General features: G+C 46.0%; 1 protein-coding gene across 13 annotated transcripts in view; it reads right to left on the bottom strand.

Annotated features, from left to right (window-relative positions):
• Positions 1-23363, bottom strand: part of asxl2 (ASXL transcriptional regulator 2) — a 360043-nt gene that overhangs the window by 81675 nt on the left and 255005 nt on the right. For 10 of the 13 annotated variants that reach the window (XM_038800064.1, XM_038800070.1, XM_038800063.1 and 7 more), the window contains 2 exons: positions 14665-14783; positions 2527-2641 (listed from right to left, as the gene is read on the bottom strand). In XM_038800064.1, the coding sequence (XP_038655992.1) occupies positions 2527-2641; positions 14665-14783 (234 nt within the window). Of the gene's footprint in view, positions 1-2526; positions 2642-14664; positions 14784-17953; positions 18335-18971; positions 19066-19909; positions 20123-23363 lie in introns of those variants that run through there. The other 3 variants (XM_038800074.1, XM_038800073.1, XM_038800076.1) reach the window with 3 other exon arrangements.

Below are 23363 nucleotides of genomic sequence, written 5' to 3'. Positions count from 1 at the left end.
AGTCAGCAAGAGATAGTGGACTGATGGCACAAGAAGAAATGAATAGAGTAATGGTTGAGATTGTGAACAGATTAAAAACTGAAATTGAAGACCGCAGTGTCCGTCTTCAAAGACTCAGTGACCGATTTTCTTTTCTTCTGAACTTGAATTCAGGAGTGATTGAAGATGAACAAGAAAGAGAGAAATTAAAAAAGGAATGTTCAGACTTTGCAAATTATTATGACAATGATGTGGTTGCAATTCAGTTATATGACAAAATTATTGATTTTGTGATGCTCCTTCGAGCTGGAGGGAATAGAGTTCCCCCTGATCCTAAAGATGCTCTGGAGTCTTTACTGCAGTATGGGAGGGATGTCTTTCCGACGCTGTGTGTTTCATACAGATTACTGCTTACAATCGCATTTTCAGTCGCAAGCTGTGAAAGGTCATTTTCAAAACTGAAATTAAAAAAACATATCTGAGGTCTTCTATGTCACAGGAGTGACTGACCAACCTGGCTTTAATAAGCATTGAAAAAGAATTTCTCACAGCTGATGTAAAAAGTGAAGTAGTTCAGGTGTTTTGTGACAGGAGGTATCATTTGGGGAAAAGAACTTAATAAATTTGATTGATTTATATTAAAATCGAATAAAGCGTTTATTTCATGTTTCATCTGTGTTTATATATTCAAAATGTTTTCCTTTCTCATAATATTTCTCAGTATATTAGGCCTTATACTTGAGTCTTTGGGGCATACAATCAAGATTTGCCCCGGGCATCACCAGACCTCTGCACGCCACTGGGTTTACGCAGTGCCATTCGGGGGCCGTTGGCAGTGCCCCCCCCCCCCCCCCCCCCCCCCAGCAATTCTCCGGGTCCTGATGGGCCAAGCGGCCACCCGTTTTCGGCCAGTCCCGCCGGCGTGAAATGTACATGGTCCATCACGGCGAGACTTGGCTTGTAGGCCGGCTAGGTGAGTCCTCAGGGGGGCGCGGGGGGATTCGGTCCTGTGGGGAGGTCCCCCACGGTGGCCTGGCCTGCGTCAGGGCCCACTGATCGGCGGGCAGGCCTGTGCCGAGGGGGCACTCTTTCCCTCCGCGCCGGCCTCGGTAGAGCTCTGCCATGGCCGGCGCGGAGAAGAAACCCTCTGCGCATGCGCAGGAACATGCCGGCCAGTCTGCGCATGCGCCAACTCGCGCCGGCCCTTCGGCGCCGGTTGGCGCGGCGCCAACATTTCCGCCGCCACCCTAGCCCCCGGAGGTGGGGAGGATTCCGCACCTTCTGGTCGGCCCGACGCCGGAGTGGTTTGCGCCGCTCTTGGCGTCGGCGTCAAGCCATGCGGCCAGTTGCGGGAGAATCCCGCCCAAGACTATTATAGTCACAGTTCGTGGACGGGATTCTCTGAAACCCCGCTGGGTCAGAGAATCCCCGGGGGACGGTGTGAATCATGCCCCACAGCCGGCTGCCATATTCTCTGACGCCGGTTTTTGGGCCGGGGCGGAATTATGCCGCGCCGGTCGGGGGCCGTTGGCAGCGGCCCCCTGAGCAATTCTCCGGGCCCCGGTGAGCTGAGCGGCTGCCCATTTTCGGCCAGTCCCGCCGGCATGAAATGGACATGGTCCATCACGGCGGGACCTGGCTTGTAGGCCGGCTAGATAAGTCCTTGAGAGAGCGCAGGGGGATCCGGCCCTGGGGCGGGCCCACACAGTGGCCTGGCCTGCAATCAGGGCCCACTAATCTGCGGGCGGACCTGTGCCGTGGGGGCACTCTTTCCTTCCGCGCCGGCCTCTGTAGAGCTCCGCCATGGCCGGCGCGGAGAAGAAACCCCCTGCGCATGCGCAGGAACACGCTGGCGGTTCTGCGCATGCGCCAACTCGTGCCGGCCCTTCGATGACGGTTGGTGCGATGCCAGCCCCTCTGGCGCCGGCGTAGCCCCCGGAAGTAGGGAGAATTCCACACCTTCTGGTCGGCCCAACACCGGAGTGGTTCGCGCCGCTCTTGGAGCCGGCGTTGGACCACCCGGCCAGTTGTGGGAGAAGCCCGCCCAAGATCCTATTATAGTCACAGTCAATGGGTGGGATTTTCCGACCCCCCGCCGAGTTGGAGAATTCCCGGGGGGGCGGCGTGAATCCTGCCCCGCCGCCGGCTGGCGTATTCCCTGGCACCTGTTTTCAGGCTGGGGTGGGGTTTATGTTGTGCCAGTCGTGGGCCGTTGGCAGCGGCCTCCCGAGCAATTCTCCGGGCCCCGATGGGCCGAGCGGCCGCCCTTTTTCGGCCAGTCCCGCCGGCGTGAAATGGACACGCCGCCCGACGCTGGAGTGGTTGGCGCCGCTCTTGGCGCCGGCGTCAGGCCATCCGGCCAGTTGCGGGAGAATCCTGCCCAAGGTTTTACTACAATTGTAATGTGTTCTTCTGTGGCTTCTCTTCACCGATATACATAAAACATCTGGGAAAAATACTGACCTATTCAAGAAGAAAATGTTCACTATATCTTTTTGTTGCAAAGGACACATAACTATCTTTGGGAAATAACTACTTAAAGCATACCAGTCTTGGAAGCTGTCTGGTCAGTAGCTTTTACAGACTTCAGTAGCAGCCTTGGGTTGGATGACACTGGTAAGCCAGGCCGACACTGCTTTCTCTGTTGCTGCTGTTTGAGGGCCTGTGGGTTGGAAAAATGTTTTCTGTAGTCAGTTGAGAAGTGTTTATTAATAGGAGAAAGTGCATAAAAAAACATTTAAACATACCAGATGATGTTTCTTTTCCTCAATGAGACTGCAAAGTACCTTAATTGTAACAGATTTTCCTCAGAGATTCATAAAACCTCAAGTTGTTTTAAAATCCTTTAATGTAACAAACAGACCAAGAGACCAAGATAGTAAATTGTCATAAGATACTGTAATGTAGTGATTATTAATAACCAGTTATAAAACTTGAGATGGACAAAAAATCCTGCTACTTTAGTGTATCATCAATGCATTCAATTAGAAAAGATCTTAAAAAATACTGATAGAATGCAGAGTGCTGATTTAGTAATTTCCAAATCACATAATTTATCACAGAGCATTCCTAATCAGGAATTCTGTACAACTGAAATGGTACATGTGTTTATGTGCAAATGTTAGTATTAATAGATATCCCGTACAACATATTTTTGTAGCAGACATTTTGAAACAATAGGAAATCATTCAGTATAACCATTGATCAGCTTTTCCCTCCCCAGATTTTTATACATTTTGGTTAAGTTGTGAGATGCCGAATGGTTCCAATGGGTATGTGTCTCTTGGTTTCATATCATACCACTAAAATCAATCATACTCGGGCCATGCAACGTGCAAGATAAATAAATGGCAGAGGTCCTCTTCAGTACCTGAACAAAATGCTTCTCCAGTGGGGGAAGTTGACCCGTAGATAAATGTTTACTACTTTGGCCTGTCTGACTTAAAAAACAGTAGCAACTGGATCAATGTTAAAACATATTTGAACTGAATTTCATTGTGCTATTGTATTTGCCCATTGAACTAAGAATGTTCAAAACCGTTTTTCCTCATGACTCTTGACAGATGTCAAGTCAACCCAACAACCAAGTCCTAAATGTGAATGAGGAGTTCTTAAACAGATTGGACCAGATTTTTGCAGTTGGGAAGACTGTGTGGGTCTTCAAAATGGAGGGCAGGGCCTGGATTTGGAAATCCCGTCTCGATTTCCAGTCAAAATCAGTTTACCTGCTAGGATAAAGGGGCGGGCATCCAGTCAATATTAGTTGAGAGTTGAAACAGAACCCATTATGTCTGTTGCATGGGTCTTAACCCACAGTGTGGGAGGCATGCACTGATGTAAACATTCCAGACAAATATCTCTGTAATGGTCATGATCTGAAGTTTTTTAAAATGGCCCTCTCTTTAAACTAAAAGAAAAACAGGCTACAGCTGTTACTGAGTTTCGAAAACTGTTTTGATTGACAGGCATAGGTTAGAAACAAGGTAGCATGTGGTCATGCAGTACAATACAGCTTTTGTTGACATTTCCTCAAGAGCCATCATTATGATTTTATAAATGATCTCAGGAGGAGGTTCAGAGTTTACTGTTTGATTGACAGCTTCAATAGGCTATCAAAGGAGTTGCTGTCTTTGTGTTGGGGAATGAATAGAAGTTTGTTTTCATAAGAGACTAACCACTAAAAGATTTTATGAATGGGGAGCTGTTTTTTTAAAGTGCCCAATTTTATTTTTCCCTATTTAAGGGACAACTTACCGTGGCCAATCCACCTACCCTGCACATTTTTGGGTTCTGGGTGTGAGACCCACGCAGACACGGGGAAAATGTGCAAACTCCACACGGACAGTGACCCGGGGCCGGGATTGAACCCGGGTCCTCGACGGCATGAGGCAGCAGTGCTAACCACTGCGCCGCACGGAATGGAAGACTTTTTCACCATCAAGTGTGCAAGAACAAGCAATGTATTGGATTGTTAGGAGTTTTGTTCATGTCCATATGGCTCCTGAAGTTTGCTCATGATTGGCATTGGATAAGTGGCTGTGCAGTTGTCATGGAGGATATGATAAGGATGGGAGTGGATGGAGGCCAGAGTTGGCATGGAGGATTAGTAGGGGATAAAACGATGTGAGGGATGAGTCTAACGACTTCTAAAACAACAGTGGGAAGTCCCAGAGAACCAAGGCAGCTCTTCTAACCAGCCCACCTTTGCACTCACACATCCCAGTGGCTGTCGACGTTCGCTTTTGGGGCCCTTTGGAGTAGAAATTGCACATATTGCAGTACTTTCTACTGAAGCAGGCCCAGTGATTAGCTTCTCCAATAGCCAAAATACCTTAGCACAAGATCAATGTGCACCCATGCTCTGCTTCAGTTATAGTAAAGGGATACATCTTCACAAGGAAGTGTTTTTAGAAAAGGTTCGTTAAATGCTGAAAGCATTGATGCAAATGGCATCGAAGAACATTATTATGATCCTGGACACAACAATCAACATGATAGATGAATTTGTTCTCTGCAAAATAGAAAAAAACTTGTCCAATTTCCAATTCTAATTTCTTGTTTTGAGAGCTTTTACTTTCATTCAATATACAAGTTTCAGCAATCACTGTCACTTATCTGAACACATTCATTTGAAATCTGTCATGCCGACCTTTATTATTTTATTTTATTTTTTTAAAAATGTTTTTTATTGAGTTTTCATATTTTATATTGAACAAATAACAAATTATTACAGAGGAGAAAAAAAACATGCAAAAATTAACATGTATATTTACAGGTAAGCATCTTCGTAATAACAACTGTGGCCGCCCCCTTTAGCCGGCTTACATATTTACATTCCCCAATATGGCCGAGGCACATGTTTATAGGCATTTATTTACAGTTTGGTTTTGGGCCTTAGCTAGCCATCAAACCCCCATAACGAACCCGTAGGCCACCCCCCCCCACCCCGCCCCCTCCCCACTACCTTCCCCCGATTCCCGTCCATTCTCCCCTGATTCTTGGCCACCCGACTATTCTTCCTCTTGTACGTTGGCCACAAACAGGTCCCGGAACAATTGCATGAATGGCTCCCACGTTCTGTGGAAGCCGTCGTCCGACCCTCAGATGGCGAATTTGATTTTCTCCATTTGGAGAGATTCCGAGAGGTCGGACAGCCAGTCTGCAGCTCTGGGCGGTGCTGCTGACCGCCAGCCAAACAGGATTCTACGGCGGGCGATCAGGGAGGCAAAGGCAAGGGCGTCCGCCCTCCTCCCCAGGAGTAGATCTGGCTGGTCTGAAACCCCGAAGACCACCACTATCGGGCATGGCTCCACCCTCACCCCCACTACTTTGGACATAGCCTCGAAGAAGGCTGTCCAGTACGCCACAAGTCTGGGGCAAGACCAGAACATGTGGGCGTGGTTGGCCGGGACTCTTTGGCACCGTTCACATCTATCCTCCACCTCCGGGAAGAACCTACTCATACTGTTTCTTGTTAAGTGGGCTCTATGTACCACTTTTAGTTGCGTCAGGCTGAGCCTTGCGCACGTGGAGGTGGAGTTGACCCTATGCAGTGCTTCACTCCAGAGTCCCCACCCTATCTCAATCCCCAGGTCGACCTCCCATTTCATTCTTGTTGCGTCCAGTACGGTGTCGTCCCTTTCTACCAGTCGGTCATGCATGTCGCTACAGTTCCCTTTCTCTAGGATACTTGCGTCCAGTAGGTCTTCCAGTAGTGTCTGTCGTGGCAGTTGTGGGTACGTCCTTGTCTCCTTTCGTAGGAAGTTTTTGAGCTGCAGGTATCGTAGCTCGTTACCCCCGGCTAGTCGAAATCTCTCTGTCAGTTCGTCCAGTGTTGCGATCCTGTCATCCGTGTATAGGTCCCTGACTGTCAGTGTCCCCCCGTCCTGCCTCCACCTTTTGAAGGTGGCGTCAGTCAGTGCTGGTGTGAACCTATGGTTGTTGCAGATGGGAGCTTTGTCCGACATTTTGGTCAGGCCAAATTGCTGCCGCAGTTGGTTCCAGGATTGGAGGGTGGCTGTCACCACTGGGCTGCTGGAGTGTTTTTTGGGTGGGGATGGGAGTGCTGCCGTGGCGAGGGCCCGGAGGGAGGTCCCCATGCAGGAGGCCTCCTCCACACGCACCCACTCGGCTTCTGGCTCCTGGATCCATCCCCTTACTCGCTCGGCTGTTGCCGCCCAGTGGTAGAATTGTAGATTCGGGAGGGCTAGCCCCCCCTGGATTTTGTTTTTTGTAGGACCTTCTTTGGGATCCCAGCATTTTTACCCACCCATACGAACGCCATGATAAGTTTGTCCAGCACTTTGAAAAAGGCCTTGGGGATGGATCTAAACAGGAAGAGGAACCTGGGCAGTACATTCATTTTGATCGACTGGACTCTCCCCGCGAGGGAGAGTGGGAGTGTATTCCATCTTTGCAGGTCCTTTTTTTCTTCCTCCGTCAGGCTGGTGAGGTTCCATTTGTGGATCCCTTTCCAGTCATGGGCTATTTGGATCCCCAGGTAGCGGAATTTGTGTCGGGCTTGTGTACTGGGAAGATCTCGCTTTTGCTCATGTTGAGTTTGTAGCCCGAGAAGGCTCCAAACTCTTTCAGGAGCGCGATAATTCCGTCCATGCTGCTTTGTGGGTCCGAGATGTAAAGGAGCAGATCATCTGCATAGAGTGAGACTCTGTGCTCTCTGCCTCCCCTTCGGATCCCCCTCCAATTTTCTGCTGCCCTGAGCGCGATTGCTAGCGGTTCGATTGCTAGTGCGAACAGCAGCGGGGACAGTGGGCATCCTTATCTGGTGCCCCTGTGCAGCTGGAAGTATTGGGAATTGGTATTGTTGGTCCGTACACTCGCCATGGGAGCGTTGTATAGGAGCTTTACCCAAGCGGTGAACCCTGTTCCAAGCCCGAACCGCTCCAGTACCTCTATGAGGTATTTCCATTCAACTCTGTCGAAGGCCTTTTCTGCGTCCAGGGAGACGATCACCTCTTGTGTTCTCTCCCCGGAGGGGGTCATTATCACGTTCAGCAGGCGCCTGATGTTCGCGGTAAGCTGTCTACCTTTGACAAAGCCCGTCTGGTCCTCTGTGACCACCTCAGGTACACAGTCTTCTAGCCTCTTGGCTAGGATTTTGGCCAGTATTTTGGCGTCTGCGTTCAGCAGAGATATGGGTCTGTATGACCCACATTCCGTTGGGTCTTTGTCTTTCTTAGGTATCAGCGAGATTGAGGCCTGTGCTAACGTGGGTGGCAGTGTGCCCCTGGCTAGCGAGTCTGTGAACATCTCCCGCAGGTGCGGGGCCAGCGCTGTCACAAATGTTTTGTAGAAGTCCGCCGGGAATCCGTCCGGTCCCGGCGCCTTCCCCGCCTGCATGGAGCTAATGCTGTCCATGATCTCTCCCAGTGCTAGTGGTGCTTCCAGATCCCGTTTTCTGCCCTCCCCCACGACTGGAATGTCCAGTCCATCAAGGAACCGGTTCATCCCAGCCTTCCCCTTTGGGGGCTCTGAGGTGTACAGCTCTTGGTAGAAGGCCTTGAAGGTTTTGTTAATCCTCTCTGGTTCTGTTTCCCACGTGCCTCTGGTACCTCTGATTTGCGCAATTTCTCTGCTGGCTGCCTGCTTTCTCAGCTGGTGGGCCAACAGGCGGCTGGCTTTGTCTCCGTGTTCGTATAGGGTCCCGCGCGCCAGGCGGAGTTGGTGCACTGCTTTCCTGGTGGAGAGCAGGTCAAAGTTCCTTTGTAGTTCTTTTCTCTCGCCAGGAGCTCTACAGTCGGGGCCTCAGAGTATTTACGGTCTACCACCAGTATGGAGTCGACCAGCTTCTGCCTAGCCACCCTTTCCTCCCTATCTCTTTGCGCTTTGTAGGCAATGATTTCCCCTCTTAGTACGGCCTTAAGCTCTTCCCAGAACGTGGAGGATGAGACCTCCCCATTTTGGTTGTTCTCCGTGTACTCTGCTATGGCCCACGCTATCCTTTCGCTGAAGGCCTTGTCAGCTAGTAAGGCACCGTCCAATCTCCATGTGGGGCGCTGGGCCCTTCCCGTCTCTAGCCGCACGTCCATGTAGTGTTTTATTATTTTATTTTATGTGGGATGACGGCATCATTAGAATAATTTTTAATTGTTGGTTGCAATAGTCAGGTCAGGATTGAGAAATTATAGCTGGTAATACATATTAGCTTAAAGGATTTTCAAAATGGCTATTACGACCATCTTTGTAGTGTCGGAAACCGGGTGTCCAGGGGGCGAGAGAGGCTGACGTTTTGGCCTTTGCCTCCTTGGTAGCCCGGAGACAGATCCTATTATCCTGGAGGGATTTGAGCCCCCAAAATCGGGGGTATGGGTTAGCAACATGGCTGGGTTTCTCAGGCTTGGGAAAATTATGTTCGCCCTGAGAGGATCAATGTTAGGTTTCGTCCGGAGGTGGCAGCCCTTTATCGACTTCTTCAGGGAAAACTAAACTGTCAGCAGATACAATGGGGGGGGGGGGGGGGGGGGGGGGGGGGGGGGGGGAGTTAGTTTCGGGGGGGGGGGGAAGAGTCCTGAACTTGGCTCATTGTGATGATGTCATCTTTAATGAGGGACTGGGGAATTGTGTGTATAAGCCATGTTGTCTGGGTATGGCTGTTGGTTGGCAGGGTGTTCGCTCCCCTCATTGCTGCAAGTCGCCAGACTTCCCAGTGAACAGGCAACCAGGCACTTTGATTCTGCGAACCGCTCCAGTGTCGCTGCTGGTACGACAGAACTTAGATTGACCAGCAGCTCCCTGAGGCAGGTCTCCTCCTCAAGTGAGGGGTGAACAAGCTAATCCGTGGTTACATAGTCATAGGTATCCAGGATACAAAACTCTCCGAAGTTCTGCAGACCAAAAATGACCTTACTTTGGATCAAGTGGTCCGGTTTGCGAGGCAGGCCGACCATGCAAGCTTACAGAATTTAATTGGGCTATAAAGTGGCATGAGGCATGACTCAGTTGAATGGGTAGGCCCACAGGCAGCAGTCCACTCACAAAGAAGCCCGCCAAAGCAGGCAAAAGAGGAGGAAACGCCACACTGGCAGCCATCTTAAAAAAACATAGATGCCAGGGCTGCCCAGCAGCGAGCACAGAATGCCTCCAGTGCAGGAAAACTGGACATTTCAAGTGTTTCTGTAAATCCAACAACTTTAATTGAGGTAGAAGACAAGAATGCATTTATGAAACACACTCCATCCATCAAGACAATGACAAAATTACAGTGGCCCTATAGGAAGTTGATTGTCTTAGGCCAGGCAACTGGTCAGCTGCAGTGAAAATTAAAGGCTTTCAAACCACTTTTAAAATAATGGAGCTGCTGTCAACATACTAGCTGATGTTCACAACTGGCTTCAGCCAATATATCTTTGTCCATCAGACATCAAATTACAAGGTCCAGAAGACACAGACATTCCAATTATTGCTCCACTTTGCTAGAAGGGGTGACAGGTTGTTGATTCTCTGTATGTTCTCCACAATCAATGTCAATCCTTATTGAGTGACGATGTTTGGGTAGTTCTAAGAATCCTGGAAAAACCTGTTCACGTCCACTAGATTAACAACTCACTGGCCGTGATTCTCCTAAATGGCGGCTAAGTGTTGACGTTGGTGTAAACACCGGAGCGTTTCTCGCCGGTATCAACGGGCCCCTTAACTGAAGGTGGCCAGTGGGGCTCCGGAGTGCTCTGCGCAGCTCCGGCTGCCGATACGGGCCCTGCACATCCGGCCTTGGGTGCGCACATGCGCACGGTGGCCGCCTGTGGCAGTGGCCCCATGCAACGTGGCGGACCCACACAGCTGGCCGGACCCCACAAAATAGGCCCCCCCCCAGATCACGTGCTCCTGCCGATTGGTGGTCCCCGATCAAAACCCTCGCCGTCCTGGAGGACCCCCCCAGTGATTGATCCCCCCGCCCCCCACCAGGGCAGCCGCGGCATCCGCCACTCTGAGTGCCCGCTGGGTGGAGCCATGTTAGAACCACGCCAGCGGGAACTCGGCCAGCTGCCGGCGGAGAATCACCACTGGGGCCTCGTTCAATGGCCCCTGACTGGCACTGCATCGATTGCGCTTGCGCGACTGGCAACGATTTGCGTTGGACCTGATCGCGGGTCTGACGCCACATTCTCCAACCCCCCCCCCCCCCTCCATGTCTTTCATGGAGCAATCTACTACACTTTATTTAGAACCAATGGAAATATAGACTTCAACAGCTGAGGAGGTTTATACAATCAGCAGCAAATTCCTTTCTTTCACAGAGACACTATCCACTAAACACCAGGCAGAGAGTGTGAAGTTACGGATCTCTCAGTTCTTCCTGAAGTAAGGTCAGAGATTGCAGATATCGAAGGCATTGTGGGCAAACGGTGACGATCCGCATGAAGACCTGCTGGACCCGAATGGGAAGTTGTCACAAGCAAGTGATGAGAAAGAAGCTGTTGCAGCACTCTGTTGGAGGATGAGGCCCTGGAGTTTCATTTGTCTTTTCAGTTGATGAAGTAAGTCTCTATTGTCTTTTCAGCTGTGTTTCTAGTACCTGAGCGGCATTCAGATCTTTGTTCCACTGAACCAACCAAAGTACTGCCTAGTTTATTCACTTGTTGTCCATAAATAGTCTTACATAGTGAATGCCTTGTCTGATTTCATGTCAGAGTCTGTAGAGGATCACGCTGCCAGAGCTGGTACCTTCCAAGGGTGAAAGTCAACTGACATCCATCCTCCAATCCCAGCTGAAAGACTTGTCCCCTCCAGAGCTGAATGTCAGTACAGAAGCTGCAGCAGAATCTTTAACACTTCTGAAGCTGCACAATCCTGTACAGCAGTCTTGTCCCTGAGTTAATCGCCTACAGGAAATTTGTCTGAGTACAGAAGTTGGTGCCGCCTTGGCTCCATAGTCTCATAAATGTTTCCCATTGCCCAGAGTGGAGCAGCATCACACAGCGAAGCGTGGGGCTCTTACTGCTGCCTGCAGGAAGTAGGCAGTCCTCCCGAAATTTCATTGGGAAATCATTTCTTCAACTTTTCCCGAAAGGCTTACAGTCAGTCATGTGTTGAACTTGAGAAGGAGAGAGTGAGAGGTTGGAGCACCATGCCTCGGAACTACCTGCCTACCCTGTAACCTATTTGGTGATAGTAATAAACAAGTGTTACACAGGTACCAGAGTATGACTACAGTCTGTCTACTAACTAAGTACCACGTCTAGAATCCAAGACAGAAGGACCATCTGAGAACAAAATGGACATGAATTCGGAACGTGCTTGCAGTAGAGCTTGGTATGCAGGATTTTGAAGAAGGTATTTCATACAAAACATCTCTATTACACATTGTTTGTTAAGTATGGTCTTCAGTTGTAATATGAAGGGAACCCGAGTGTTAAATTATTAAATTCTTAAATATATATGGGATAACCCAAGGAAGCTTCCACAAACGAACAGCAAAGAAAACAGAGTCCAGATAATAAGAGTGACACATATGCCAAAATATTGAAGCACATGAAGGAGCAAAAACACTTGGCCTCCATGATGTGATGAAATGAAAAAATCTTATTTTAAAACACACCAGGCTTACTGACTGGAAGAGTAGTTTCATCTGAGCAACAGCATTACTAATTTAAATCCTTGTGAAAATGCGTAGCTGTATCCTCTGTTTCTTTTGTTCTATTTTCTCAGCCCTCAGATGGGACTAATTTTGATTGGAAATTACAGGGACCTGAGCACATAGCTGTGGAACTCCACTCAACACCTGTTTCATTACTCTATCATACCTCTTATAAGCTTGATGAACATTGCTCTGGGCAAAATTGCTATTTTTGGATTCTTCTCTTAATCCAAATAATCAGATTGAATTTGCAGCACCAGCTGGGTTCAAGAGGGCCAGAGCATTACTTTTGCCTTTACACAGATTGAGTAGCATGAACTGAGAAGGAAGTCAGGAGCAAGTGAGAAACTTGAGATGTTGTTCAACAATCTAGGTCTCATAAAACTCAAATTCCTTCAAGGTTTTAGAGCTGTCTTCAGCCAATGATATGGATGGCCTCACCATCCTCCACCAAATGCCCTCCATCGTTTCGTGTTAGGTGGGATCTTAACTCATTAGGTTCCATTCTTACCTGTCAAATTATTGCCAGAGGATCAATTACAATGGCTTCGCTTCCCATTCCTGCACCATTGCCTATGGTAAAACCCATGAATCTGTCCTTGACCATCCCCCTCTGCTATTTTCTCATGCTGCCCCTCGGTGGCGTCATCTGAAAATACTGTGCAAGTTTCCACATATAAACTGAAAACATTCAGCTCTATCTTATCATCACCTCTTGTGAATCTTCCACAGTCTCTAAATTGTCAGACTGCTTGTCTGACATTCAGAGGTTTCCTCTCAATCAATATTGGGAAGACGAAAGCCAATGTGTAGGATTCCACGTCCAGGTCACCCAGAATGCGTTCCCCGATGGGACGGAGAATCGGATGTAAATCGAGATCGGCGCCGGGCGGGGTTGAGGTAAATAAACGCAAATGGATCTTAATGACCCATTTGCATTTATTTAGCGAGCCCAGCACCCTCTGCACTGGCCTCCCGTGATGCCCTTGTCCCTGCAGCTGGGAATCACGTGGGCGCGGATCACTTGTGGTTTTTACCAGTGAGGCCCTAACATGGTGGACCTCGCGCATTCAGACCTACTTCTAAACAACACGAATACCGAAACCCAGCCGGCCTCAACATGGCCAGAATTAAACTTCACCTCTCGGTATCTCAGGGGAAAAGCAACGACAAAGTGAGAGGTGCAACAGGGGCCTGAGACTTCAAGGCATCCCAGAAGAGAAAAAGATGGAAGAAAAAGCAAGAACCATCAGAGCTAATTACATATGTAACAGGGAAACATCATCCAACCCAAACCCCACACTTCTCGGGCAATTGCCCACGAGCGTGAGAGCTGACCACACAGTGTCCAAGCAGGAATCTCATTTACCCCAGAGAAAAATGAATAAAATAAATGAAAAAAAAATAAAAATTAAATGAATAAAACCCCCCCGAACTTGTAAAACAAGAAGCTGCGACCATTTTTTAAAAAAGCGGCCGCACTGCACATGCGTGCCTGATGCTTGCGTAGTTTTGCGTATGCGCGCCGATGATCTGGCACGCATGCGCAGTGCGGCCGCATTTTGTTTACATGTTCGCAGCCATTTTGAAGGCCGCTTGCAGCCAGTGTTATTAACAGCAATGGACGGCTCCGCGACCCTCCCGATACCCGCCGGCGACCCACCCGGGGGTCGCACCCCCGAGTTTGACAATGCCTGTGCTAGATCTTCCAGCCCCATAATCATTAATGATGCACCTGGGTGTTTTATGACGTATTCAGTGGCGAGGTCAGCCTGGATGGTGTACAGTCCGCTGTTGTATCCAAGTGCCATACTGAAAGGTGTCCAACCTCACTGACCCAATATTGAAGAAAGAAGGTGAAGCTGGATCCCCAGGAACATCCTGAGGCTGGACGATTGACCTCCTCCAGGACACCGAATCTGGAAGGTCCACGATGTTCCCCTACCCATTGCTATGATGTTCCAGCGTCGCCAGCAGCCTCCATCCTAAACTCAACAGACATCCACAGGATTTGTTCAGGTGAGTCCCGACATCTGCATGCCATGTTGTTCCAGAATTATGGAGAAACTGGCATGGGATTACAATTATAGGTGCAAATGAGGTTCATGCTCGCCTCTGGTGGCTTTCCCGACCCATTATGGCAAGCACCAGTGGAAGAGCCCGTTGTAACTCACACCGCCACAAAATCGATTTCTGGGTCTCCCACCATAAACTCCTCCCACAACCGCAGGAACTTGAGAGAATTTGCCCATAGATTTTTGAATAATTCTAGCTAACTATATAAATAATATAAAATTGTCAGGGTTAATATGACTAAACTTTATTACATATTAGATTCTTACAAAACATTGGATAAAACCTTGCTCGCAACAGAGTCTGCTGAATTAAAGGTGAATAATTTTACTTATTCATCTGCAACATCCAATTGTAATACAGTCAGCTAAGAGTTTAAACAGACAAACATCCTGCTAATCCGCAGAAATTAATTAACTGAGCTTTCTTCCAGCTCTGGAAAAATATCTCAAGTCTGGGGTGTCTACGGAATCACTGCAAAGACACAGAGAGCAATTTGCAATAATAAAGCTACTGACCTGTTTGAGTGCCTTCTTGCTGTGCTTCTGGGATGGAGACATAATCTTATTTTGTAGGATGGAAGGGGAAGGGCACCTTGACTGAGGTGAGGCTGGTTGAGGTGATAATCTGGACGAAACTTGGAAAAAAGAATGGAAAATTAATCTATTCATAAAATGAAATCCATTCTGTAAACAGATCAACATCAAATTTTCAACTTGACAATCATTCCCGAGTTACTGATTGATAGCATTTTAGTATTATTTTCCAGTCATAAACTAAATTATCTTGAAATCATCACATCACAACTGTTAACCACTGAGGGCAGACATCATGTATGTATTGTAGAGCAAGCACACACCATGATCAGCAGAAAACAATAACGCACAACAAAAGAAACACAACTGCTCCCAGTATATCGTCGATAGATTCTAACACAATTCTTCAATATGAATAACAAACACACTGACATTTGATCTCATAGACAACGACTGTCAAGAAGCTGGGGCACAATGGGACCAGAAAGCTTATTTTACATTTATTTTTTTTAAATTAGGCACTTCAGGTGTTCTAATCTAAGAGTTAACTTTATTCTGTTGGTTTATGCTAAAACCTAAACATTGAAATTAGATGGATACATTCAAATTACAATTGGTATTCATTATTCTCTTTATAACGTGTGGAAGATACTTCATCATCATACAGTTCGTTCAGAACTACGATCTTCTGCTCTGCACACTCATATTCACATAATTATGATGTTGAACCTTTGATGTCACGTGGCCATTGTTGTTATTGCCAGCTCCCTCCTCTTCAGTCAATTCAACATCAAACCAATCATTTTATCCCCTCTAAAAGCACGTAAGCAAGAAGCAAAACAGGAAAACACAGGAATATAAAGATGTGGTTGTCACCAATTGATGCATGGCTGTATTGTTTTTATCAAATGCTTGTAAATATTGAGCAACAGGCCGTAACTAAAACCATTAAAAAGTCTAGTCTTAAACCAGATTAAATAGTACTTCATATTAATGAAAAAAAATAGCCTGCAAGATAGAATTGCCAGGTCTGCTCGTAAATCATACATTGTATTAGATGTTCTTGATCTGCATAGCTCTGTAATGCATGTGACAAGGAAAACAGGTCATACTTAGCTGAATGTCAGATGATAAAACAAAGTGAAAGGTCATGGCTGCTTGATTGCTTCATACCATTCTTTCAAATGTTCATCTATTTACCACAAGTTACAGAAATCGTTCACAAATAATCCAAATAAGCATCCCTCATTTCCCAGGCACAAGTCTCTGATATTGGTTAGCTTTTTGGGCGGCAAGGCAGCACTGTAGATAGCACAGTTGCTTCACATGAAAGGGTCCCAGGTTTTATTCCGGCTTGGGTCACTATCTGTGCGGAGTCTACATGTTCTCCCCGTGTCAGCATGCGTTTCCTCCATGTACTCTGGTTTCCTCCCTTAAGTCCCAAAAGACGTGCTTGTTAGGTGAATTGAACATTCGGAATTCGCCCTCTGTATACCTGAACAGGCGCTGGAATGTGGCGACTAGGGGCTTTTCGCAGTAACTTCATTGCAGTGTTAATGTAAGCCTACTTGTGACAACAAATATTATTAATTAATTATGGGAAAGGTTTAAGTTGTTTTTTTATAAAGTTACAGAGTGCCCAAATAATTTTTTTCAATTAAGGGCAATTTAGCCTGGCCAACCCGCGTAGCACCTCCTTGTGAACCTGGTCCTGGGCCTGGCGAAGCACGACATTTATAGGTACAGGCAGCGGGCGACCGAGGGGGTTGTCCAGCCAGACTGTCTGCCCCTCTTCTGCGCTATATTCGCGGCCGGGTGTCCCTAGAAAGGGAGTACGCGGTGCCCACGGGAACTATCAAGGCCTTCCATGCCCGGTGGGCATCACAGGGGTTGGGGTGTTTTACTGACCCCTTTAACTGCACTCATATCTGAGGTTTCTAAGTTTCCGTTGATCTTTGTTATGTTCGGGTAGTGCCACTAACAGGAGCGGCCCCTTTTTAGTTTGTCCCTGTTTGTTTTCTTTCTTCTGTTTTGTTGGTGGACCTCAAAAGAATGGCCAATCCACCTACCCTGCACATCTTTGCATTGTGGGGGTGAAACCCACACAAATAGGGGGAGAATGTTTAAACTCCACAGGAACAGTGACCCAGAGCCGGGATCGAACCTGGGACCTCGGCGCCGTGAGGCAGCAGTGCAAACCACTGCGCCACCATGCTGCCCTGGGGGAAAGGTTTAAGTTGAAAGTTGTATTTTCACACCGCAATGGATGAAAAATTCGCTGACAAGGCACCTCTGAGCATTTTTATACAGATTCTGGGGCCAGTCACATTGTGACATCCGCAAAGGCCTGACGATTGCCAACGGAGGGAGAGGAACAAAATGTAGTGGAAATTCAAATAAATAAAACTCCATAGTAAGCAAAACTTATGCATATCCAGATATCGGGATATAACATACAATATAACAGCAGTTATACTTTTAAAAATCATTTGCTGCTAATGGGCAGGTGTTGAAGAGAAGTGAGAATGAGTTATCAGAAGATATCCTACTTGTGATGAGCTCAACAAAATTACAGGCTGAATTAAATTCCACAGGGATTCAACCAGTCCCTGGCCTGGACTCCAGCAGGAGACTTGCATAACCCACTGTTTTTAGCCATGTACCCAGAGAACGACTGGTTTCCTAAAGTTATGACACTGCATTACTGAAACTCCGGTGGAATTTCAGCATCATGCACTGTTTCCTAACCTTTTTGACCTGAATGGGCAATCTGCTTTAGGCATTGTTTAGCCACACAAGAATGAGTTTCTGTTTTGAATCTGCATGAAGCCATTGGACCAGCAAAGCTCAATGTGCATAACAGAAACCATGGGAGACAAAAATCATATCCACAGTCTGGCTTCAGCATGTTCATGAGCAGCTTAGATACACAAATTAACCATTCAAATGTGGTGACGTGCCAAATTTAATATTTATGCTGTCAAGACCAGTGCGGATTGTCCATCCCTAATTTCCCTTAAGAAGGTGGTGGTGAGTCACCGTCTTGAACAGCTGCATTCTATGTTGTGAAGGTATTGCTTTACCTAATTTTTACCTCATGTAGATTCGTACCACTTAACATGGTTAATATAGAAGATTATAAAGTTTAGACAGGACTGGGCAATTTCAAATAAACTATCCCTGGAAACATAGATGCCATAAAAACAAATCAGCAGAACTTGGGAGTGTTTGTTGAAACTTCAACTTTTTATCATCAGTTTCCTTTACTTGCCTCTATTCTCCCTTTTAAGCAACAACTTCAACAGGATTATTCTTCATCGTGTAGGTTGTCCCCTGGCTCCTGATTTTGGTTATGAGCATCATATGACGAAGTGCAATTCCATCCACACACTCAAGTTAAATAGAGACGAATTGGCATAATTTTCTCCCTCAGTCTCGTGATGCTGGGTTTAAATGCAGCATCTTGACCAACATGACTCAACTCAACTGGCAAATTGACCTGGGCCTTCCTTCTCTAATATTCGGGGCTGACCACAATGAACATTTACATGTTGTGTCATCTCAGTTATCAAGTATTGCTGGCTTTACAAAAGAAATCATCAGAGATTGAGTTGCAGCAATGTGCAGGAAGACTGCGCTTGAAGTCATGTGCCTTTAAATAAGAAATTGTGGCCAAATTAGTAACTTTTCTCATCTGATAGAACAGAATTTAGACATATATTATTTCCATCACACCACAGTCTAATTATGTTGTGCTTGTACAGCAACGTGGGCAAGAGCAGAGGGCGAGCAAAAACTGGAAGTCAGTACATGAATGAGTCTCTTTTCTCTAGGTCCTGACTCACGATGTGAATATCTTCACACAAGATTGACAACGGCACCTGTAGTGCCTCACCCAGTTATTCATGAGTGGCCATTAATAATATTGGCGAGATATTCATATCATGGAAGACATATTGAATGCAATCTTATTGCAATTGACAATCATACAAACTTTCCAGCAGAAGTCACTGTATATCAAACTGAAGCAGACTGCGTGCATAATTTTTCATTTCCCTCATTTATATATGTGAAGGCCAATAAGCAGGGTTGCACTGCTGCCCTGGCTGAGATCAGCACAAACGTGAAATCATATCTGTGAAGTTCAAAGTCAAGCCGTACGTATTTAGCTGACAGGCTGCAGAGGGAAATCAACAACAACTTCCTGAAAAGTAATACTGCAGGTAATGATAAACCTGGTTTCATCGGAGTTCAACTTCACATAATACAGTCCAATAAATATCCCTTACCTTAATACTTCGACAAATCAAAATCTCTTTGAAATGAACTGGACCGTGACTCTTGGAAGTTGGAGTGTGTGTAGAATTTTAAACACAAGTGAATTGCACCCATTACAACATTACTGTCTAACCCCCCCCCCCCCCCCCCCCCCCCATGATCTGCTTCCCCATTTGTTCCTTTTAAATGATTTCAGAGGTCAAGGTTCACAAATGTTTACTTAGTTACTGAACTTCTCATTCTGGCCAATAAAAAGGAAGTGTAATTCTGAAGGTGGCAAGTTATTTTATTGGGCTGTTGCTACCAGTATCAAAGTAATATCCTTATGGGTCGGTGCTGCTGTGAACACACAGGACACAGACTATTACAGTTAAGTACAAGACCTTGGAAGGTCTGATTTCTTAAAATAGTACCAGTCGTAAGGAACATATGAATTTGGAAAAGGCGTATGGTTGTATATTGTACTACACTAGGCGCAGTATAGAAAAGATGCCAAAACAGCACTGTCAAGCATTGTTTGGAGTTATTCTAAACTTCCCCAAAATAAAACATTGGTGTATTTCTCCCATAAAGCATATCCTGTCCCATTTTAAGGCATTTCAAAGCTGCAGTGTCACTCCTGGAATGATTTGGTCACTTTCAGGTCCATGGTAAATTTGATCGTTACATCATATGGTCATTAAATTTCCAAAGCAAGCCTCATAAATGAAATAAGACATCTTTCAGCTTTTAATCAGCTTTAGTAAAAAAAGAATGAGGCTCCGCACAAAAAAAATGTCAGATTTCTTTTGCAGGTCTGAAAGAAGACTCGCAGAGCTAACATGACTAAATAAAACTTAGTCCGGGCAAGACAAATGGCATTTTGCCTCCTTCAAAACATTCGTCACTTTAACAGACAGTCAATTTACTAAAATGCACAAGTTTCCCACTAAACATCAACGCTCCTTACCTTTGTACTGATCAGAGTAAAAGTTTTTATTCAACATTTTCTTTTCTGAACTGTTGAAGCTGCTATCGTGCTGCTTATTTTTTTTGCCGTTTCCAACTGTTGAGCTCATTGGCTGAACAGCATATTATTGCATTTTATGTCAGCAAAATTAAAGCGTTTCTTTGAAAAAAAAGTGACATTTCCGCTTTCTGTGACTTTATTTCTGTACTTATAAGGAAGCGGGTGTTGATTTTTATCAGCAAGCTTCCTGTAGCAAGTATATGAAATAAATGATGTCATGTTGAAAATGCTATAGAGCTGAATAAAATGATCATTTTCTCACTTTGTGAAAAGTTTTAACGTGCAATGGAATCCATTGCCTTAGGAATAAATAGCAAATTTAAAGATTATACCTTTCTCTTGACATTGACTGATACAAAAACCTGTATATTGCTCTTGCTTTAAAGAATTGCACCGTCTCCTCCCCATATACATAGAAATGGTCGGTCATTTGAATATGGATTCTCTTATCTGACTAGGACGGTTTTGATTGCTTGGCCCATCTCCATATCTGCTCAGAGGTGCCAAGCCAGTGCAGACAGCTAGTTTTCTGCTTCTTCTCAAGCCTAATATGACTGAGAATAATAACTTAATGTCTGACAAAATAAAGGAAACAGTATTCATAATTTAGATTCATATTTACATCTTAAAGTCTACAGAATGTTAAACTGCTGAACTATCAAATCACTTGTTCTGAAATGCAACAATCTGTATACACAGAAGAGAATGCAAGTTAAAATGGCATCCTCTTTGCAGTAATTTTCTATGAATGATGATGTTCTAAAATACATTGCCAATGTTAGCTACATTAAGTTTTGACAAACAATCCTCAACCAGATTACTGAATGAGGAACTAGAATGTGTGTGCATGGGGGGGGGGGGGGGAGGGGCGCGAAGTACATTCAGTGCATTGTATTCACTTCCTGTATCTTGCATTTGAAAACACTTTGTACTCACAGGTGTTGGTTTCTAGTAAATGCCTGCTGTGTACTCACCTAGGAAGTGTATCAGGGACACTGTCAACAGCAACTGCCACGTTCATACATCTGTGGACACATCCTGTCTACAAAACCTAATTTTGTTATCACATTCTTGTCTCACTTTTTGTCTCACAGCTGTCATTTGCTCCATTATAAATTCCTAACTCTACGCATATAAATCGGAACTGCCCATGTAAACTTCTCAGGCTGTACAAACCCTCTGGCCAGTTGTGGCACTAAGTGCTCCCACTGGTGGTAGTGTATTATTACAATGTGATAAGCCGTCATAAGAACTTGGTAGCTCATAATTTGCTGTCAAAATAATGGTGAGGTAATGGCTCAATTCATTGAACTGCGTCATGTACTTGTGCAGCAGATATAAACTAAACTCATCACAGAAAGTTAAGTCTAGTCCATGTCTGTCTAAGAATTGTATCTTTTTAACAACGCGATAAGAGTTCGATTACTGAGGTTATTCAACCTCTAATTAATTACAAATAGCTGTTGGAGGTTTTAAAAATGCAAAATATATATTTATTTTATTTTTCCATTTTCTCTTAAGTCACTCTTTCCTCTCCCCCCCCCCCCCCCCCCCCACACCCCCCAATTCTCTTTCTGTACCCGATTTGGCATTGAATTCACCCATTCTATCCTACACTTCCTTTTCAGTCCTTGCACTGGTAATTTCACAATTCGTCAACCTGATTGGTTAAGGTGGCATGCAGTTGCTTGCTCTATTCACTCAGTTTCCTTCACTGTAACATTATCAGCTTGCACTTTCACATCAAACTGACAGCAACATTTTGAAGAACCTGCAAGTTTAACTCCTGGCACTATGGCACATGACGACCAAATATGAGAATATAAAAAAAGACAAAATACATGACTGTAAAATGATGATTGAGTTACATGTGCAACTCTTTTTAATATAAAAGGTTTTCACAGTAACTTAATTGCAGTGTTAATGTAAGCCTACTTGTGACACGAATAAAGATTATTATTATGTTAATCCTAATTGTGTAATATGCTAATGAGACAGTATACATTGTAACAGGAAGTGATGCAACACTCCTGATCTTTCTTTCTCTTTTGGACCTCATGGAAAGATGAAGCCACTGTAAGATGTGATAAAGATCATAAGAAATAGGAACAGGAATAGGCCATTTAGCCCCTCGAGCCTCCTCCATCATTCAATAGGATGATGGCTGATACAATGACATTCCTCAGCTCCACTTTCCAGCCCTTTCCCCGTAATCCTTGATTTCCTTACTGATCAAGAATCTATCTATCTCAGCCTTAAATATATACAAGGACTCTGCTTCATAGTTTTAACTCCCATTTTAGTTTGGAAAAAATCTTTGCTCTCTGTAGCAAGACGTTCCGAAGACTCACAACCCTTTGAGAGAATAAATACCTCCTCATGTCAGTTTTAAACTGGCACCCCTTTATTCTGAGATCGTGCTCTGTGGTCCGACTCTCCCATGAGTGGGAAACCCTCTCAGCATTTACCCTGTCAAGCCCCATAAAAACCCTATAGGTGCGATCTAACCAAATTGCAACAGAATCCCCTATTGAGCGCTTTTAGCCAGATGTTTCCCTGTGCTCGCAGGACCGTAAAAACATCACGTTATCTAATGGGACTGTTGCAATCTGGGGCCTCAGTGGGGAACGCCCACTGAGTCACGTTTCCTACACTGAGGAGATCCGTTCACTGGAACTCCTCAGTGCAGGAGATTTGGACAGCATTTTTAAATGGCGCCCCGGTCTCTCGACCCTGCGATGTGATCCCCGTACCTTCCCAAAGCCCCAACTCCAGAATGTCCTCGGCCTCCCCCACACCCCATCTCACACGGGCAGGGCACCCCAGGGCCCGATCCCAGGCACAGGAAAAATGCTAGCCTGGCACCATGGCCCTGCTAGCCTGGCAGTGCAATCTAGGCACCTTGGCAATGTCAGGCTGGCATCCAGATGACACTGCCAGGGTGCCAGGCTGGCTGTGCCAAGGTGCCCAGGTGGCACCAGCAGTGCAAGGGTGCCACCCTGCCCAGAGGACAAACTCCTGGGGAACTTCCGATCCTCTGGGAGAACACCCCAAATGCCCTTCCATCTGGTCACTGTTTGTGGGCACTAGCATTGGACGCCGCTCACCTGAGGTCTCTGAGGCAAAGGGGTTAGATCCGAGGGCCTCAGTGGATCAGGTGAGCTGCATTTTACAGTGACCAGCTGTCTCGCTTTGATATGCAGATTTGCAAATACTGATCCTGCGCACAATGGGCGGGATTCATATCGCAATGTCTCGCCAGATCCCCTTAGATCTCACGAATGTGGTGAGCTGGGTAGATCCTGCGTTCGGGCGCAACTCGGCCAGTAGATGCATGTATCCATGAGATCACTTCATTCTTCTAAATCCCAATGAGTACAGTCCCAACTGTGTA

Source organism: Scyliorhinus canicula, chromosome 6 (assembly GCF_902713615.1).
Source record: "Scyliorhinus canicula chromosome 6, sScyCan1.1, whole genome shotgun sequence".
Classification (NCBI taxonomy): domain Eukaryota; kingdom Metazoa; phylum Chordata; class Chondrichthyes; order Carcharhiniformes; family Scyliorhinidae; genus Scyliorhinus; species Scyliorhinus canicula.
Note: the sequence above shows the minus strand (reverse complement) of the source record. Positions and strands in the feature narration are given on the sequence as shown.